The 21978-nt window shown below is 42.7% G+C and overlaps 1 protein-coding gene across 5 annotated transcripts in view; it reads right to left on the bottom strand.

The window, feature by feature from the left end:
- Nucleotides 1-21978, bottom strand: part of KHDRBS3 (KH RNA binding domain containing, signal transduction associated 3) — a 185740-nt gene that overhangs the window by 89912 nt on the left and 73850 nt on the right. For all 5 annotated transcript variants that reach the window (XR_004279580.1, XM_032316160.1, XM_032316159.1 and 2 more), the window contains exons 3-4: nt 11401-11517; nt 5464-5610 (exon numbers count right to left, since the gene is read on the bottom strand). Coding sequence is in view for 4 of the 5 variants with exons in the window: in XM_032316160.1 (XP_032172051.1) it covers nt 5464-5610; nt 11401-11517 (264 nt within the window). In the remaining variant the exon portion in view is untranslated. The remainder of the gene's footprint in view (nt 1-5463; nt 5611-11400; nt 11518-21978) is intronic.

Raw genomic sequence — 21978 nt, 5'->3', positions numbered from 1 at the left:
GAGTCTGGCATTTTGTCTGGGGAGGCTGCCATCCCTCTTCCCCACTCCAGATGACGTGTCAGTTCCACTGCTAGGGAAGGGCATGAAAACCAATAGTTTGCTGCAGGAGGAAGTTCACTTAATTTGGAACAAAGTGTGGGAAAAAAAACCAAAACAAAACATGCCCAACAGCACTGTCAATATCAGTAATAATTCTGGTAGCAAATACATAAAATTCCAGTGAATTAGCAAGCCTAATATTCAGGTTTGGGGTGGGGCAAGCAACAGACTGGAGGACTAGCCAGAAACTTAACAGTCATGGAGAGTCCTGATGTGTTCTCTGCACATCTCTGCTGAATATAAGGCCTGAAGAGAGCGTAAAGCTCCCCCCACCCCCACCCCCGTCCCTTCCCAACAGTGACTCTAGGCATGTGTAAAGGACATGCAGGGATCAAGACCTCAGTCACAAGTCAAGACCAGGGCAGCTGTGATAACTGACCAGCCTATGGGTGCTCCCCCACAGTTCCATCAGCAGAGGCTGGAATTCTTATCAACACATGCGTGTGAGCACGGCCTTTGATTAACCGCCAGTGACGTCTGAATGATGCTGATGCCAAGGGCGCAGCCAGTGGCCCAGGTTAGAATACAAGTGAGGAGAAAAATGAACCAAGCCATAAACCATGAAGTAGACAGACTGCACATTTAGTCCAACTAAATCACTAGAAACGAAGGGAAAAAAACCCACAACAACAACCCTGGAGACTAAAATGAATCAGAATGCAAATGTGCTATAATATGTTATCTAAAGTGTGGAGTTTTCAAGAAAAGAAAAGTTAAGAGACATGCAAAGAAACAAGAAAATGTGACCCATATACAGAGAAAGCAAGCAAGCAAGCAAGCAGGCGAGCAGTAGGAAGAAGCTGTCTTGGAGAGGGTCTAAGATGTTGGGGGGAAAAAAGAGAGAGAGAGAGAGAAAGATTAAAAGAAAAAAAAAAGAGAGAAAGTACAGCAACTACAATGAAATTTAACCAAAGGAGTTTAACAACAGATTTGAGATGGCAAAAGAATGAGTCTACAAACGTGAAGATAAGCCAGTTAAAATTACCCAGTCAGGAACACAGAGAAGGAAGGATGAAGAGAAAGGAGCCTCAGAGATGTGTCAAACACCGTCAAGCGCACCAGCACACGAGTCAGGGGACTGCAGGACTGATGGGAGCAGAGGAGAAAGAAAAAGGCAAAAAACCCTAAAGAAACAATGGCTGAAAACGTTCCACATTTCAAGAAAAATGTACACTTACGGATCCACAAAGCTTAATGAGTAAGAAGGATAAGCATACACAATTACAGTCCAATTAATGAAAATGAAAGACAAAATGTTGGCAGCAGCAAGGGAAAAGCAACAGATCATGTACCAAACAACAAAATCATTAAGGACTCTTCTCATCAAAAATAACGAAGTCCAGAAAGTGCAGACTGGTGGTCTCTACCACCTGAAAGAAAAAACTGTCAGCCAGGAATTATATAAACTATCTTTTAGAGTACAGGTGAAATAAAGACATTCTGAGAAAAAAAAAAAACAATTTTGGGAGGTAGCAGATCAAGGTTACAAGAAAGACTAAAGGAAGTCCTTTGGGCTGAAAAGGGGTAGTACCATATGGCGACTCTATCCACAGGAAGTAACGAAGGGCACCAGAAAGAGTAAATGTGTGGGTTAATACAAAGGTTATGGAAATATTGCTCTACTAGCCAATATCCCTCATGATTATAGATGTAAAGATCTTTAATAAACTACTAGCAAATCAATCCTAGCAACACGTAATATGACCAAGTGGGATTTCAGTTGGGAATGCAAGGTTGGCTTAACAACTGAAAACCAACTAATGCCATACACTATTATTTAAAAAAAAAAAAAAAAAAAAGAGGGGGGGTAAGATAAATCACATGATCATTTCAACGGGCAGAAAAAACAACTCACAAAATCCAGCACTCATCCCCGATAATATTCTCAACACCCGGGAACAGGAGAGAACTTCCTCCACAAGGTAAAGGGCAGCAAGGGAAAGCTTACAGCTGGCGTCATATTTAATGGTGAAAGACGAAGAGCAACAAGCGAAGATGTTCCACCTTCACCATTCCTGCTCAACAACGCATCCAAAGTTCTAGTCAGTGTGATGGGGGAAGAATAAAATAAAAAACTAAAGGCATTAAGATTTCAACCGAAGAAATAAAACTTATGTTCCACAGATAACATGATTCTGTATGTAGAAAATCCTAATGATTCCATAAAAGCCAAAGCAACAGACCAATATAATTACAAGGCTTTTATACACTGATTATCAACTGCATTTCCATATCCTGGTAACCATCTGATAATGAAATTTTTTTAAAGATTTATTTACTTATTTGAGAGAAAGGGTTAAAGGGAACATGTGCAGGAGGGGCAGAGGGAGAGGGAGAGACAATCTCCAGCAGACTCCCTCACAAGCCTGGAACCTGATGTGAGGCTTGATCCCAGGACCCTGATATCCTAACCTGAGCTGAAACCAAGAGTCAGATGCTCAAACAATGCACCACCCTGGTGCCCCTGAACATGACATTTTTTTTTTAAAGATTTTGTTTGACCTAGAGAGAGAGATCATAAGTAGACAGAGAGGCAGGCAGAGAGAGAAGTGGGCTCCCTGCTGAGCAGAGAGCCCGACACAGAGCTTGATCCCAGGACCCTGAGATCATGACCTGAGCCGAAGGCAGAGACACAACCCACTGAGCCAAACAGGCGCTCCGAACATGAAATTTTGAAAGCCCCATTCACAACAGCATCGACAAGTATAGAATACTTAGAAATAAATTTAATGAAAGAAGTCTAAGACTGGCACCTCGAAAACTATAAAACACTGTGGAAGGAAACAAAAAATATCTGTTAAATAGACACTTCACAGTCATGGTCGAGAAAACTAAGTATTAAGATGGAAATTATCCCCAAACTGAGCTACAGATTCAATCCTCTATCAAAACCTTTGGAGGTTTCTGTTTGTTTGTTTGTTTTGCAGAAATTGAGATGCCAATCCGAAATATATGTAGAAATGCATAGGAACCGGAATAGACACAACAATTTTGAGATAAAACTTTTTCTTTAAAAAAGCATCGATAACCTGGATTTGAACCCAAATTGCTAGAAGGCTAAAGTAATTAAGAGCATGACACTGGCATAAGGACAGGCATATAAATCATATAAATCAATGAAACAAACTGAGAATGCGGAAACAAATCCAGAGATCTTTCAGTGGATTTTCAGCAACGGTGTTGCAGTTCAACAGGAAAAGGACTGCCTTTTCAACATACGGTGCAGTTCAACAGGAAAAGGACTGCCTTTTCAACATACGGTGCTGGGATAACCAGCCAGATATCAACACAGAAAAAGACAGACCCAGATCCTAACTTCATACCATACATAAAAATTAACCTAAAATTGATCATAGGCTTAAATGAAATACTAAAAATATTAAGAAAACACAGCAGAAAATTTTTGTGACTCTGGGTTAAGCAGAGTTCTCCTGGTCAGCCCAGATTCAAGGGGAGAGAAGTCAGATCCATGTCCTGGGGGAGAAGGCTAAAGGGGATGGTGTGGCACGTCCTGTGGCAGCCTCCATGGCTAGGTCAGCACTCCCTAGTCCACACTGAATGAACACTAAGACATTAAACTTCTTAGTCTTGTCAGAGTAGCTTATATGAACAGAGTAGTTTGTATGAACATCTGATTCTTACCTGTCCTCCCATTATATAGACTCTAAAGGGGCAGAAAAAAAGAATTCTTTTATTACTTCCCATGTATCTATCACATAGGAAGTACTAAAAACTTTGTTTCTACACTGAATGAACAGGGGAACCTGGTTGGCAGGGTTGGTTAAGCTTCTGACTCTTGACTTGGCGCAGGTCATGATCTCAGGGTTGTGAGAGTAAGCCCTGTGAGACTGGAGCCTGCTTAAGATCCTCTCTCTCGAGGCACCTGGGCGGCTCAGTCAGTAGGTGGGTGTGTGCCTTCAGCTCAGGTCCTGATCCCAGGGTCCTGGGATTGAGCCCCACGTCAGACTCCCTGCTCCATGGGGAGCCTGCTTCTCCCTCTCCTACTCCCTCTGCTAGTGTTCCCCCTCTCATTGTCTCTCTCTGTCAAATAAATAAATAAAAATTTTTAAAAAAATTCTCTCTTCCTCACCTTCTCTCTCCTTCCTCTCTAAAAAAATAAAACAAAATAAAAAACTAAATGAATAAATGGATCTTCATATTGGCCTTAGGGAATTAAGGAAGTTGAACCATTTTCAGCTCCCAAGTAAAATAACTTATAGGATCCATGTCTCACCTTTTCCAAGGCAATCATGACTTAAAATATCCTTTCCCTATAAATTCAACAGTTTTCCTCATAGATAATATAGTCCTGATGCATGTGCTGTGTATGTACACACCTGTGTATATAAGCCAACCCACTAGACCAGCCTGGGATTGCTGAACTCAGTCCTACCTCAGGCAACTGTCTGGCGATGGGCCAGCTACTCTATATAAATTGTCTAAAGAACCAAAGTGTTCAATGTCTGTTTTTTTTCTTTTGTTTTAAATCTAGTACATGTAAATAATATAAAAAACCTAAATTAACTTTCCTAATAGAGGTATGGGTACGTTCTCTTTAAGTTTTCACATTCTTAGCAATGCCAAACTGTCTGGGAAGGGTTAAAACAGAACAACTGTTATATTAACAAAGCATAAGGGGCACCTGGGTGGCTCAGTCAGTTAGGCCTCTGCCTTCGGTTCAGATCATGATCTCAAGGTCCTGGGACCGAGCCCTGCATCAGTTCTCTGCTCAGCAGGGAGCCTATTTCTCTCTACCCCTCTGTGATCTCTCACTCTCTCAAATAAATAAAAGTCCTAAAAACAAAAACGAAAAATAAACAAGAAAACAAAGCATAAAACACTTGGCAGAAGCCAGCTAACTGTCAGCACAGTGCCTTTCTTCTCTGTGCTCCTTCTGCGTATGTCTGTAGTTATGCTGACCATGCTATACTGAGATCACTGGCTTAGGCTTCTCTCTTCCCCTATACTGCATTGCCCTGGAGGGGATGCCTCGGTCTTTTATTGATGTCTGCTGGTCCAACACCACACACAGCGCTCGCTGCAAACTAGTATGTTTATTTTGGAGAACAATGGATTTGTAGGTGATTTTAGTGTCACAAAAAGGCTTAGGACTTGTGAGTTCCAAAACTTGAACTAGTGCTTACGCTCTTCAACTTTCTTGGCTGTGTAGCCTTACGAGTATTATCTAATCTCTTTAAAAATACCTTGCCTCATTTATAAAGAAAGAAAAATGCCAATTCCCAGGGACAATTTTAACAAATAAAGTGCTGTGCAAATAATACTTACTGGTAAGCATTACCAAGGATTAAAATAAAGGAAGAGCTTTTAAAGTATAAATTAACTATCAAGGAAAACTGTACTAACAGGAATGAGGAACTTTTTGATTTCTTCCAGCGCGTGTCCCATCCGGGCATATGCTTCTGCTGGTGGAGCGAAGACTTCAATGAGAACATGGAGGTCATCATTGAGGTGAAAGTACTTGGCCTCTCCACTTTTCCTCAACTCTTCTTCCTGAAGAAAGAAAAACCATGCTTGAAAGGGTGTCTGTGTAAGAGGAGACACAGGAACGCTACACAGAGCTGATCCAGCATGCAGCCGTCACAGAAGGTTTGCTCAAGGGCAAGCAGCACCCTCAGGAGGAAGGATTCAAACACAAATCTGATCCTGCCATGCCCACCTTCCATGAAAACACCCAAGGCTTCGCGATTCTACTGGAATAATTCTCAGCTCCTGCCTCTGGCCTAGAGGGAGACCCTCGGCCATATGCTCCGGCTGCTTTGTCTCCTCCCGTCTCCCCCAGCCTGACACCCATCCAGCGGCTGCTCAGACCCCCGGTCCAGCCAACTCATCTCCTAAGATCCCTCTGCACTGGTTATGGTGAGTATCCGTGATGCTGCCACAAACCATTTCCACCGTCAAATTACTGAAAATACCTATTGTTTACTTGATTATTATCTAATTTTCCTCACTGGAGGTGATCGCAACAGAACAAAAACCATGATTGTCTTCTTTGGCGCTCATTTTCCTTATCTAAGAAAAGTGCTTGGTATACAGCTGACACTCTACAACTGCTTCTGAATGAATAGGTAAACATTATTCGTCATTTCTATGTTCATTTGCTCATTCATACATTCATTCAAAAAAAATTTCTATATGCCAGGCCCTGTATCTGAGGATAAAACAGTGAAAAAAAAAAAAATGAAAGATTTTATTACAGGATATAACAAAATTATGATACACATTTTTAAAAAGAGTGTTTTTTTGTTTGTTTACATAATGAAATTCAGGGGGAAAAAAGAGGAGGGAAAAAACCTAGACCAGTCAGCAAGAGACAAATGGTTTTGGTCCATCATTTTCTCCTAACTAGTATTCATTATAGTGGTGATTCATTATAGTGGCATTAAAATGACAAAATCTGGGTCTTTTAAAAGTCTTTGTTTCCAACATTCAAATCATACAGACAGATTAAGATGAGTAGGTACCTACACCTAGAGTGACTTCCAAAACAGGGAAACCTTCCCAGCCTCTTTAAAATACCAAACCCATGAGAAGGAGAACCCCAGAACTCCTGGCAACAACACCTTTTAATTCCACCACAGGCCAAGAGATCAAAGAGGCACAAGCACCCTTGATTTCACCATTTAAGCCTTCAACTGACGTTACTTCACTAATCTGATTGCTTTTAAAGAAAGAGAGATCTCCATCTAGAGCATGACTAGGACATGGGGTTTTGAGTCAGATATGCCCAAAGCGTAGTTGTGCCAGACACCAGGTGCATTTGTTTAGACTGACGAAATGTAACCCAACCCTTAATTTGAAAACTCAGGTTGGTGTTAACATAAGTGTATTAATACAGGACCACTGAGAAGAGTGAAAGGACCAACTTTCCATAAATGCCTGGTGAAGGAGATCACGTACGCACACCCAGCACATGCTTTACACACGCCAGGACTGAGGATATGCCAGTTGCCTTCGCATTTACAGAAAGAAGCTCAGAAACTGAAGGAAAAGGAAAAATGTTTGAAGCAAGGAGGGCGAATACAAGCTACCATCATATCCTCTGCATTTCCTTCACACTTGGTCACGCATAAGAAGAATGATTCTTTTAGGCCAACTATAGACTATTATTCTCATCAGAGCACTTTCCATCCCTTGACCTGATACTCTGCCTTTCAGAGCTGAAGCTTTAAAGTCCACAGAACCTAATTTTATGTTCAACAGTTCACTTCTGAAAAGCATAAGCTACTGACGTAAACACTGTCTACCTATGGGAATACGGCATCGCACTGGGGACATTCAGGAGAGTTTGTGACTGATTCACAGGGCAGCGCTCTGCCACTGCTGCCGCAGATGGAAACAGGAAGGCAGGCCTTCGTAGCCCAGCCGGTGGTCCTCATCTCCACACGGCCAGGGGCGTTACCAGCTCCTTTCCTGGGTTAGCGGGGACAGGCACTATGGAGTTTGGGGAAGAACGCACTCTGTTTGGAGTTCCGCTTTCAAATCGCAGATTCAACATGTACTGTATAATTTTGGACAGGTTACTTTATCATCTTAAAGAGGTGATTTTCAGTGAAGAGTAATAGTATAGTATCTACTGCTCAGAGGGTTTTTGTAGTAATAAAGTTATCAGAATTGTAATTAGGAGTTATTAGTAATATACAGGCATTGTAGTAAAAAGGGAGTTTCATGTTTAAAGACATAAAAGTCTTTAGAACTATGCTTAGTACATAATAAGCACTCAATAAATGGTGACGGCAGTATGAATTATTCTATTAGTCTAGAACTCAGACAATAAGGGCAGAACAGCTCGCATGCTTGGCTCAAACTGAAGGCTCAGCAGACCACAGCATTATAGTGACTATGATGCTACATAACCAACGGACAGGAGTCAGTAATGACTCCCAAAATTTCATCAATGTAGAAAATACAACAATAAAATGAAATATGGTCTCATTAGAACTTAGTGAACACTTTGAAAAGCTAAAAGATGAGATTTTTAATAGTAATGGAAATCTCTTTAGCAATAAACATTATTAACTGAGAATTTCTGCAGACTAAAAGGAACAAGAGAAATCAGCATTCAAGAGTTCTGGCAGTGAGTACCTGGCTGCCGTACAGGACACGGGATCCCCGTGGTCTCCACTTCTGCAGCAAGCCTGTGACTTGAGTTATGACCTATGGTGACATCACTGAAATGCTTTGGAAGGTGTGACAGTTGGCCATGTGGGGCAGAGGCCGGCCACAGTATGACGCGCAAATGGAAAACAAGGCAGGGGTAGAGGATAAAATTGTACTGAAGAGTTCTAAAAGGAAAACAACAGACTCAAGATTTGACCTGATGAGCTCAAGCCTGAAAGAGCCAGAAGAAGTCTAGAAAGTTTACTGCTTATGGCCACGGGCTGAAGGGAGCCAATAAGCAGAAGCAGAGTTGAAACCTGTGTGCTTCTGAAGGACAAGACAAACTGCCTGGCCCCCTCTTCTGTGAGGTTTAGGAAAATGTCTGGAGAACACTGAAGATCTGAAAACTGGACTGGCAACGTTGGGGAGGATTCGAACAACGCTTAGTGTTCAAATGAAGAGCCCAACTGAGCCTTCCGCAGGGGCAGAAGCCTATCTGGTGAATTTTTCCTACCTTGTTCTGAATAGCCAAGGTAGTTCCTTGAAAGGAGATGACAATTCTCAAGATATTTTTTCTTTTAAGATTTTATTTATTTATTTGAAAGAGAGAGCAAGAGGAAAGAGCATGTGCATAAATTGGGGGGAGGGGCAGAAGGAGACAGAGAAGCAGGCTCCCCATAGAACAGGGGGCCAGACACTGGGCTCAAGTTCAGGACCCTAGGACTATGACCTGAGCAGAAGGTAGACACTTAACCAAGTGAGCCACCCAGGTGCCCCACTTTATTACTGCTTCTTGGTATGACCTCCTGGTCTAGGATCAGATCCTTGCTTGCCCCGGGGATGCAGAGAATAAGAAAGCTAATAATAACTGTGAACACCTCCTGTGTACATGTGACACTTCTTCCTTTTCTTCCCAACAGGGGTCTCTTCCTAGAGTGACTATGCACTGAAAAGAAGAAATATCCAAAAAGCCTGAGGATTAACAAGCTTGACTCTGAGTACTCGCTGCTCCACTGAGGGCCACTGGTGATGGTGGGGGGTCTATGTGGTCGAGATATAAAGGACTTCTCATCCTGTCCCTTGAGAGCAGCTCTGTTGGACTGTAAGCCCCAAATGTATGCTACTTCCCCAGTTCCTGGGTGTCCTGATGGAATGGAAATGATCAGCCACTTACATTACAGCATCTCTATAAAGATTTTCAGACCAATGTGGTCAAGGACACAGAAATGAGAGGATTCGTAAAGTGCTGGTAAGTGGTCTAGGAAAGCAGCCTAGACCCACTGAGTATGTAAGAGAACAGGGTGCCCCACGCAATGAAGAGCAGGCACTCAGTAACCAGGGAGACGAAGGGACTCATTTTAGTAGATGGCAAAGCACCTCATTCCCCAGCCACCTCAGTGCTACTCAAAGGACTCGAACAAAGTGTCTTTGGTGACATAGAGAGAGGTTATATATCACTTCACAACACAGACTCCCCTTCAGAAAGGACTCTTGGTTACTGCACTCCTGAATGCCCAAAACACCAACAGCATAGACAGCCCTTAAAACGACAACATAATATAGAACCACCACCAAGCCCTGATAGCAAGGGGATGATAATTAGAATCCCTTTTATTAAATGGCTAGCCAGGCACTTGCTATTACTTGGACATACAATCTAGCTAGAGACTTGCCTTCCCGGCTTCTTTTGTACAGTAAAAATTATCCATGGATCCCTGACCACTGCCACTGTCTGCCACAAAACATTGCTTCTGACCAAAAAAACTCCCTTAACAGCAAACAAAATAAGCAGTATGTTCACAAATTTCATTGGTCATATCATATACCTGATGACCAGAAGGCCTTACTAAAGACCTAATTAAGGTATCAGCAAGGATGGACTAGTTTCCTACAAGTTATACAAAACTTCTGACCAACTAACCAATATGGTTCCTTTCCCTCCAGCTTCCAGAACAGATGAGTCAGGGAATCAAAGTAACACCATCTGAGACAGCGATGCTTAGTGGGTAGTGAGCCTAACCTGGCCATGCATTAGAATCATCTCAAACACCCATGGAAAATTCCTTTTGAGGTTCTACCCTGAAAAGTCTATATGGGAATCTATATTTTAAAACCACACTCCATGTGAGTATGATACGTAGCCCTACTTTAATCAAATAATTTAACTTCGCTGATTAACCCAGATAATATACTCAGGTTCTTTAAATCTAAGTTTTTTTACCTGTAAAATAAGGAAAATGTTATACGTCTTCCATCATTTTTCTAGGGATAACACAGAGTAACACACTCACAGTAGCTGTCCGACAAACAAATGGCAGCCATTTTTTATTATAAAAGCCTTTGTCTAAATGGATTTTTTTGTGCATGCCAGGAGGCTGGATTTTGTCTATATAACTTTCTTGCCTGACACAATCATTGTTCAACATTTCATGGAAAGTGACCACTGTATGTGGGTTTGGTTTTCAGTAACCTCAATCTTTCACAGCAACAGAGCAACAAAATTATAACAGAGAGCAATATAAGTGATAGCACATTATGAAATGTGAAAATTTCTTTCAGTAGTGGTATATTTAAGAAAGTGATCAATAAAAATAACTCAGTGATTTTAGGTTACTACAAAAAAAAAAAAAGAGGCAGTTAGCAGGAATAGAACCAACTAGAGCTACTGTGTGTGAGAATACAAAGCCACTATTAAAATATTGAAAACCAATTTTAACTTGATAAAATGTATAGGGTATCAAATGGAGGGCAAAAAGAGCAAATCCAAGCATGTTCTTTATAAACGCAACTATGTGAAATACAGGCATAGAAAAAAAGCCAGCAGGAACTTATCCAAGATGCAAACAGTGGCACTAAGACTGCAGTTAACTTTGATTTCTCTTTGTGGTAATTTCCATATCGCTGTACTTTCTATGAGGTATTGCTTATATGGTCAAAACCTCGGGCACTGCTATTGCATTTTACAAACAAACGTACATGTAGCACATCATATATTCTGAAACTGGCCCGAGTGACTCAGTCTTCTACACAGTATCAGAAACTCCACTGTATACAACATTTTCACATAATTTCATTTGCAATCTTAGCTAGCTCTGATATAATTTGTGTTAATACAATGCATAACCTAATAATGCATTATATAACTTGTCTGCAAAGCAGCCATTTGTCTATGATGAATGTTACCTTTGCCTTGTCTCGCATGGAACCTTTCCCAAGGATGGACATTTTTGTCAACGTTTCTTCTTGTAAACGCTTCAGAGAATTGCCACGGGGACCCAAAAGTTTCCCCACAAAGTTGAACTAGGGAAAAAACAAACAAACCAAATTTGTAACATTCATATCTGAAGGCAATTTATTAATCTTGAATGTCAGTAAACACTACAATATGCTATACATCACTAATTAATGCCAAATAAATAAGTTCCTGCGATATGCCTCACACTGTACAGTTTTCCATAAAGCACATATAATGGGGCTAAAAGTTGTAAAGTAAAAACCAATCATTTCAATGATGGCTAGATTTAACAAATTATAAATTAAGCTAATTCCCAGAAACACTAGGTTGCTATCCCAACAATTTTAACACACATTTGACTTCAGCCGTGGGAGGGGAAGACATAAGGTGCTCTGGCTGGTCACTGTGGAGGGTCTGGGTCCTTCCACCTAAACAGCACTTGAGCTTGGTTAGTCAGCCAGGGAGTGTGCTGGCCTAGGCAAGTCCTCAAGCATTCAGTGGCTCACAAAGCTTCAGGACAGAATCCATCTATCTCTTCTAAAATAACTAGCTACGGAAATGATGACAAATTATTTAGTCTTGATTCTTAGGGTTCTTTATTTAATAAGCAGAGCAGAAGTGAATTCATTAACAGTATTGGCTCTGAGGCTACACTGCCATAGTTTTAAAACCCGGCTTTTCCATTTACCAGCTGAGTAACCCAGCTACATAACTGGGTTACTTGACCTCTCCGTACGTTGGGTTCCTTGTCTATAAAATGAGAACGGTGAAAGACAACAGAACATAGCCCCATAAGGCTGTTAGGAATATTAAAGGTGTCCATATAAATGAATCAGAACAACGCTTAACACAGAACTGATAATAAATATATCTTGAATGAAAGGATTATAATCAGGAATTTCATACAACTTTTATGCCTCACCATGATTAAGGTAAGTCAAGAATACTTCTTGTTCCCAGAAGGAAAGTTAGCCCTATTGACCAGGAGGGAAACTGTTCTCTTTGGCAAGATTCCTGATTATAAACTCATGCAGCTGCTGCTTTGGTATCAGCTCTCCTCCATGAACTGTGCCATTGCTGTGCTATTGCCATTTTTAAGAGAAAATTGTTCCTCAATTTCCCTATAGTAATTGAAGTAATTTTCTTAAAATATGTACTTTTAAAAAGTCAAAATGGTATTTTTTTTCTTGGCCTACTTTTAATTTTACTGGTCTTCAAAGAAAACTCAAATATCTACAGTATTTTTAACCTTCACACATATTTTTTGCTTTTTAAATTTAATTTTAAGTCAATCATTTCTTAAAAATATAGAAATGTTACATATTATGTTAAAAATATCAAATAATACAACATAGGGGGAAAAAAATCTGTCTCCACCTACTCATCTCTACCTTATTCTTGGTTTCCCATTTACTCTGCTTCATCATTCTGGAAATTCTACCATTTGGCTATTAGGATCTCCTGAGCTGGACTCTAAATTTCTCTCTGATTTTTCTCCTTTTCCTCTCACCTTCTCTCTCTGTTTTACTTTCTGGGGGATTTAAGTATATTTCCTACATATCTATTGATTTTTCCATTTCTGCTATCAAATGTTTAACTACTAATAGTATTTTCTTTTATTTGTTCTTTTTTTACAACATTTTAAAAACATTTTATGGAAGTGATATAAAGTCTCATATTTCTGAAGATATTAATGGCAGTGCTCCCCACCCCCACCCCCACTTGGAGCTTATAGTGTCTGCTTCCTCCAACAGATTCACATTTTATGAATTGGTCTCTTTCTACATCATGGGCTTTCCTCAAGTGACTGGTCATCCTCCGCTGCCTGTTCTTAAAATTTAAGGTTGAGGCTCCAAAACAGTAGCTGAAGTCCTGCTTTCATCCACAAGATTTGACAACTGGACTTGACAATTCACTTTAGGATAGGAGACCAGTATTTCATCAAGAGTTACTCAAGTATCAGTATCTGTGTTTCTCTCTCTTGGCCTAGGTAAGCATTACCCTGAACAGGAATTCCCTAATCTCCCAGAAGGAGGTATCAGCTTGGCTGCTGGAATGCTGGGATTCCCACTAGTAGGTACACACACTTTTATTTAAGGGAAATAATTTCCTCATTTTCAGTGTGGCATCTCTAGCCCTCAGTCATATCTCTCTGGGTCTTAGAGTCCAAGTCTTCTTTATTCAACCCCTTCGGGCAGTCTCTAGCCTGCTGTGGTTAAGACGGCAGATACCTAGTTTTATCAGCGAGGCACAGCATCCAGTGGTCTCAACACTTCTCACCCAAACTTAGAACCTAGTCATCTCTTCTTCAGTCCTGCCCACCAGTCCACCTTCTCAATAACTGGTGTCCAGGATTCCAGAGTCTTCTCAAGCTATTTCTGAACTAACACGCCTGTTTCTGGGACACTTCCTCTTGCCCTGTAAGCCCAAATTCTGCTTTCTCTTGTTGCCTAAGTCATTACCATGTGTCCATTTATTTGCAGCCACCACAACTTCACTCCCATCATTGGCCTGTTTTGCCTCAGCCTTCCATTCTTGTCTTTGAGGATTTGTGCCTTTTTTCTTCATTTATATTCATTTTGGCAGGTTTCAAAGATGGCATGAGACAAAACTTGTGGTTGAGAAGCCATACTTACATCACACCTTTAATAGCTAAATATTTTCCCACTAAAAAAACCAAGACACCTTAGAAATCATCCAGTGCAAACATCTAATTTTATACTGATGAGGAAACTGACGTCCAAAGAATGATATGACTTATTCAAGGTCACTTGCAGAACTCTATATAAGAAGGAAAAACGTTTTTATAATTTTATATGCCTTTAGGAGTTTTCTTTCTGCATTGAATTTCTATTAACCTTTCATTCAAAAAAGGACATTAAAAGAGCGTTTTGACAGTCAGAAACATTTTCACTCCCTTCTCTGTCCAGGCACATACTGTGCAGGAGTTACATATCCCAGATCAAGTCACAGTCATGAGTCCCAGACTTCAGCTACAGCACAAGGACTGCACAGCTTACTGATTGATGAATCCGTAAATATGAATTAAACAGAGAAAGGTATAAAAAAATCACCTAACAGAGCAACCAACAGACTGCGTACACTCCATGCCAAATTAGTAATAAATTGATGAATTCAACTATTATGGACATACATAAATTTATATGAACAATACCCACTGATTACCGGAAACTAACTCCCCTCCATCTGCAAAGCTTCCAAGGAAGCCAGCACACTGAAACGGCAGGACTGTGCCCAGGCCACCCAGGCGAATCACGGAGTTGGCCTCTGACTAGAAGTCAGGAGAGTCTGAGGTTTAGAACTGAGAGTGCGACACTCATGCCCTTATTGCTGAGTCACAACAACGGCAATGCGCCCGGCTGCTGGGTGGTCGGGTTCTCAACCCCTGGGTGCATCACCTCCCCAGGGAATCTGGAAATACTCAGCACTTCTGTTTTGTTGTCACGATGATGTAGGCCAGTACTGGCATTTAGTGGGCAAAGGCCAAGGAGTTCACAAACCGGAGGTGGATGGAACCGCCCTTCCCAAGGAAGATGGGTCCTGTGTACAATGGCAGTTTTGTCCCTGCTGAGAAACACCGCTAGGGAGAGCAGTCACTGACTCTGGCTCCTCTCTCTCTCTTCGGCTCTAAGTCCCTGCTGCTGTCCTTCTTGCAGATTACGAGTTCCATTTCTCTACAGATTCTACTAGGTACCCTTCATGCTTGGAACAACAAATAAAAACTTAAGCTAGCCCAGGTTCATACTTGCAGCAAGAAAAGGTCAGAGTGACACTAGCTGAATATATGTTTTGGATTCTTCAGACAACATGAACAATATACAGATCAGGCGGCATGGCTGTCTCACTTGCTCTGAGTACTAGGACCATCCCGCTGGAGCTCCCGGGCCAGAGCCTTCTGAAGCAGTGGGGTACCCTCTTACCAGCACTGTGACCAAGGCAATTCCTCAGCCTTCCTGGTCCTCAGGAAGTCAAGTCATGGCTTATGAGAGACTTCACACTGAAGGGTTATCAGGAAAATTAAGGTGCATCAGGTAAGTGCTGAGCGCCAGGAAGATGCTGAATTTAACCCAACCCTGTGCTCCTGACTAAGAGTGACGATGAGGACAAGCTCAGGCCCTCTTCCATTTCTAGGAATGGCTCACTGCAGTGAACTACTCCTCCCCAGGTGATTTAGGGAGGACTTGTGGAGGACCTACTGCCCACCTATGACAAAGCCAGACAGAGACCCTTTAAATTCACATTCTCTGCCCCACCAAAGATTAGCTGACCTGTTTGTCCCCACTAATCAATCAGAAAACGTCCACTAACCTGACCTGATCAAACTTCAGGCAAGTTCTCCCTTTCCTCAGGCCCCTAAATATGACCCACCAGCAACCTAGGCCAGCATACAACCCCTGAAAGCCACCCCCCCTTCAGGTGCCAGCCTCAAGGGGAACATTCTCCGATCTACTGTCCCTTCAGTAGGGACGCGCTGCCTCCACCCACTCCTCCCACTTCCCCCACCTTGCTGGCCTCATGCCCTCTCCTCATAAAAGCAAAGCCTTTGCCATCTGACTGATCTCATGAGGCACAGATCTTCTATTACAAGGCCCCCACCCTGCTCTTGTAATAATATTTCAAATAAAGTTTTCCTTAACTGAAGTCAGGATCTGATTTTTGACTACCATATTCTAAAATGATAATGTAATATATTTTAACTTCCAATTTTATTAACATTTTCATTTGTGATACAGATGTAGTGAAAAGAAGGGTCATATGCATCCCAATGTTTATAGCATCAATACCCACAATCGCCAAACTGTGGAAAGAGCCAAGATGCCCTTTAACAAATGAATGGATAAGAAGATGTGGTACATATATCCCATGGAATATTATACAGCCATCAGAAAGGATGAATACCCAACTTCTGCATCAACATGAACAGAACTGGAGGAGATTACACTAAGTTAAATAAGTCAAATGGAGAAAGTCAATTACCATATGGTCCCACTTATTTGTGGAGCATAAGGAATAGCATGGAGGACATTAGGAGAAGGGAAAAATGAAGGGAGAGAAATTGGAGTGGGAGACGAACCATGAGAGACTATGGACTTCGGGAAAAAATCTGAGGGTTTTAGGGGGAGGAAGGAGGGGTGATGGGTGAGCCTGGTGACGGGTATTAAGGAGGGCACAGGCTGCATGTAGCACTGGGTGTTATCCACGAACAATGAATTATGGAACATGACATCAAAAAACTAATGATGTACTGTATGATGACTAACATAACATAATAAAAAATAAAAATATAAATAAATAATTTTATTTGTGCCTAGATTTCAATAAAAGGTAAAAGTGATATTTCCAAAGCAAATTATATTTTTCCAGATGTTAATTATTACATTATAAATACATTACCGTATTACAAGTGTTACAATTGTGAATAGGAAACTTTTCAAAGATGGTAAACCAACATAGAGTTTTCACTGCATAATGTATAAGATCCCACAATTATGTTCTTTGTTGGTAAAGACTAAATGCTTTTCTGAACTGGCTTTAATTGGTTTAAACAACATTTGTGATGTGACACTGTTCTTTAGGGAGCAATTACATTTAAGCTGTCATTTCATAAACTAAGCCTCAAGAACATGTCACTATCTTCATTAAAAGTTCCCCTTAATTGGGTGCTCACCAAAAAGTTGGTTAGTCCAACAAAGGACTGCTTTATTGACCTTCAACTCAACCCTACTGCTGAACTTGTAACCTGGGCCCTCGCAGCGTCATGCGTTATCTTCCAGAGCTCCTGGGCCCAGGCAGCCGCCCTGCCGTAGGACCCTGACTCTAGCCAGGAACCGGACACTCACTCTGTGATGGCAGTGATGGGGCCTTTGGTGCCCACAGCTCCAACACCTGTGCAGAGAGAGCATTTCATAAACGCTCACTGGACCCAGGAGAGCTCACCGATGTCTCTCACAGTCTACTCTACTGCAGTCACTCCACAAGCTCCCAGCCTCCGCCACCATCCTCGCTCACCTCGCCTGCCACAGAAACCTTTCGCCTAATCCACCTCTGTCTCCTCAGTTAGCACAGAGCTCTTCACACGAAGCTCACTTGGATACCTCTCTGATTCAAACACAACCCCCAACCATCTTCAGGGTCAAGTTCCAGTGTCCTGACTCAGCTGAGCGCGGCTCCCGCCCTCCTCTCTGGCTCCACTACTCTCCTGGCTTTTGACTTTAGCCATTTCTGGTTCTCAAAACTACCAAGAACTACCCATTTCAGCTCAGATGCAGAGCTGAAAAGAAGGTCCCTCTTGCCCTGTGAGACAGACAGGAAGAGAGCTGGACAGAATGCAGGTTAAGTCCCAAGCCCCAGGGCAAACACCAAGTGGGTGGGGGGACACCAAGGCAGAGTTCAGGTGCCGCAGGGAGAAAAGAGCCTCCAGCATTTGCTTCCTTGCTTACCTGGGGTGGGATCCCCTGAGAGCGCAGAAGCCCTAAAAGCTACAGAATTAGGAGTTGACACTTGCGCAGAAATTCAACACTCCTACCTCAGCCTCCAGGTGTTCACAAAAAGATCAGAGGGCAGGAAGACTCCCGAGGCCACTCCCCTACATGCCATGTGGGCGAAGGAGCAGCCACTGCTGAGATCTGCTCAGACCCATGCCCTCATAACTACCCCCCACCCAGAACAAAAGCTTTATCTGCAGGAGCAAGGACAAGACCACTTTGCTTTGTTTTTTAAAAATATTGCCAAAGTCAACAAAGCATGTAGTTAGATCAGGTTCCAGCCCTCAGTAGGTGTTACGACTACACACGCTGGTGAAGAGGCAAGCCCGTTCCAGGGGCCGAGTGGAAAAGAGAAGGAGCTGATGGCCCTGCTTACACGGACTTGCACGTCCAGCAGTAAGAGCCCCGTGACAAGAACAGCTTACACAAAGACGACCACGCTGACAAGCTGGCAGGGAGCACCCAGGGCAGTGGACGAAAGCACCAGAGAGCATCCCGGTGCTCACAGAGGGCTGGCCCATGATGCTGCGCGGGAGCTGTGTGCTGAGCAAGGGCGTGGGTCACTGTTCCCTGCAATGTGACCAGCTAGTGCAAAAGCCCTGGGGAACAACAGGGCTTCTGAGAACCAAGAAGCTGGCAGCCTGAGAGGAGCAGAGCAAGTCGGGGCTGGAAGAGAGGGTCAGAGACAGCCAGCAGGCCTCACAGGCCACTGTCAAGAATCCAGACTTAATTCTGAATTTAAGATACAGATGGCAATCTGGGTGGTTTCCTTTTCTTTTTGTATTTTGGTCACTGCTTACCTGTTCTCTGTTGATAGGAACTCACTCCTTTAAGGATGGCCAACTCCACACTTGAGGGAAAGTGAGTGCCTGGGGACAAAGTACATGCCTGGCCAGTCCCTACTAATGGCCAGTCCCTGCACACAGCCTGTCCCTACTCAGAGCCCATCCCTGCTCCAGGCGTACTCCGTCTCCCTGGCCCAGAGGGCTCCTGCTGTGGGGGCCTCCCAGCATCTTCCTTCTCCTCCTGCTTTCACGTGTGACTTATCAAGCCAGATTTTAGGATACTGTTTTTTTATGTAGATTCCTGAGAGGAGGGAATGTATTTTACTCAACTCTGAAACCAACATTTTAATTCCCATCTCCACTCTCAACACACTGCTACACGGGAGGGAGTTGTGGAGAAGGAAATTGAGGGAAATTGGAAGGGGAGGTGAACCATGAGAGACTGTGGACTCTGAAAAACAATCCGCGGGTTTTGAAGGGGCGGGGGGTGGGAGGTTGGGTCAGTCTGGTGGTGGGTATTGGGGAGGGCACGGATTGCATGGAGCGTTGGGTGTGGTGCAAAAACAATGAATACTGTTACGCTGAAAATAAACAAATAAATAAGTTAATTAATTAATTAAAAAAAAAAAAGGGGACAGGATCAACAAGAGAAAAGAATAAGCTCATGAGCCCTGGAACCAGAGCTCCAGCCTCCGGCTGTCACTGCTCCATTCTGGGAAATCCACAGCTGTACCAGCTGTGTCACAAAATAGAAAGCACTCTTTGGCACAAGAGGAAGAGTTTCTAGCGGTCAGGTTCTGTCTGGGGTGGAGTCCCTCCTGGTCACAGTGGCAGACACGCTCACAAGTGGTCCGGGGCCTTCCCTGACTGTAACTGAACTTTCTAATGCTCCCTGCACCTCCGCTGTTTTTCTTAAATGCATTTTACTATTTCATTACCAGCACTTCTCCCCCTCACAGCCCTGCCACTCCCACTCCACCTCTACAGTCCTGGCGTGCAGCCGACACAGGCACACGTGGGTCATTTCACACACCCGGCCTGACCTGGAAGCGAGAAAAGCACGCTTTAAAGCTATTTTGGTTATCTACAGCTACACTACAGCTGCAAACTAACCCAAAACCTAATGGCTATCAACAATAACCACTGAATTACTTGCTCACAATTCAGCAACCTAAGCCCCGGGGGAGTTTCATGTGGCAACAGCCAGATCAGCCGGGGCAGGGAAGACCCACTCTCAAGATGGCTTTGCCCCATGTCTGGTACTGCTGATGGTCGCTGTCAGCGGGGGTCCTCAGTTCTCCCTGTTTTCACTGGTTCTACCCCACCTAGGTATCCCGGGTTCCCACTTACCCTCAAGTGGTCTCAAGGTGGCAAAGCTCCCTCCTGGCCTAGGGCTCCGAAGATCAGAAAAGGAGAAGCTGCCCATTCCCCTTAAAGCACATGCCCAGAAGTCAGCATCCCATTACTCTGCTGCAAGTTCTCACAGGAAGGTTGCCGCAAGGTCAGGGCTGACTCAAAGGAAGGGCAGGGAGTGATCAGTGATCGCTGGGAGCAGAGCCGAGCACAGAGAACAAGGACAAAGCAGTCATTTATCAAAAAGTTAAGTTTTCATAGCCTCAAACATCAGTCTTTTCTAGGCCAGGCAATGTACCTGCCTACTTATATCCCCTAATGGGGGCAGAGGTTGTAGCCCTCTGAGGGCAGAGAGCCTGTCTCATTCATCTGTGCAACAACTCAACAACTGTGTACAACAGCACCCAGCTTCTAACAGCCAAGCAGTGTCTCATGCATTCAAAGAGAATGATGAATGTCAATCAAAATTAATGCCCAGAGTATAACAGTCATTACTCAGGGGTTTAACACAGTTTAGTTAACATAAAGAAAATCTAGAGGATGCCACACAAGCACAGATGGAAGGCAGCAGATTTCTGGTATTTGGGTCCTAACTGGCCAACAGCATCTTGTAACTGAGTGTCTTATAAAATCTAAAGTTCATTAAAATGCTAAAAAAGACAACTGAGAAAGACTACAAAATAATAGGGTACCGCATCAGACGGTGTAGTCTAGTAATACAGAGATGGGTCTGAAGCAGGACTGTGAAACAAAGGAGAGGATATAAAGAATTTTTTTTAGATGCTTGGATGCAGGAAGAAGTATGTATCTCATTAATTTAAGAGCTAAGGAGATGTAACAGAGGACGGAGGACAGAGAGAGCAGGTCACCAGTGCTGGCGAATGCAAAAGCACCTTTGGGACTCTGCCTCAAGTGTGGCAAGATCTTCCATGAGACAGCAAACAATGATCTCCACAACTGGCTCCCACACCTCTCAAGGAGATATATAAATGTACACACACACACACACACAATGTATGTATGTGTGTACATATGTGCCGGTGTGTACATATGTGTTTGTGTGCATATGTGTATGTGTGTACATATGTGTCTGTGTGTACATATGTGTATGTGTGTATATATGTGTCTCTGTGTGCATGTGTGTATTGTGTAGGCACTCATTTATTTTATAATTCTGTATGTCTTCTATCATTGGCTAATGTTGCTAATACTCAGGGCAAAAGATTCATCATTAACCATACTGGACATAGAGAAATACTTCCAGTTGAGAAGATTATTCTTGTCATATCCAACTGGATCACAATTCTTTTTACTTTGCTGCAAGGCAGCTTGGACTCGGCGCAGGGAACGATCAGTGCCGCCATTTTTCTTGCTCACTTCAAATGCATTTGTAGACCTTTAATTTACAGTTTCTTTTGTAATAATCTGTGCCCATTTAAAGGTAAATTTAACTAAAACTAGTTAATGTAGTCCATGAATCCATACCAAGGCACATATCACAGCCTTATGCCCAGATATATTGAAAGAAAATTAAGACCTAGAGAGACCTTCTACACTGTGGAACCCCCCCTCCCTTACTGGAAGATACGGCCTCTGCGTGCACAGAACTGCAGGCACTATCATAAACCCTGTAATGGAATCAGCATTCACCTAGGTACTAAATACTAAATTAAATTTAATTTTTTGAACAAAAGCATGGGCTCTGGGGCCAGATTTTTGGGACTCAAATGCCTGTTACTTAGTAACTGTGTAACCCTTAGCAAATTAATTCTCTATTCTTTTTTTTTTTTCCCATATGTGAACAGGAGATGATCATTCCCTCCTAAAGTTGTGAAGATTATTTACATGTAGTTAATACATGTAAGATGCTGGAAAAGTGTCT

This window comes from Mustela erminea, chromosome 16 (assembly GCF_009829155.1).
Source record: "Mustela erminea isolate mMusErm1 chromosome 16, mMusErm1.Pri, whole genome shotgun sequence".
NCBI lineage: Eukaryota > Metazoa > Chordata > Mammalia > Carnivora > Mustelidae > Mustela > Mustela erminea.
The sequence above is the reverse complement of the archived record's forward strand: the minus strand, read 5'-3'. Positions and strand labels throughout refer to the sequence as shown.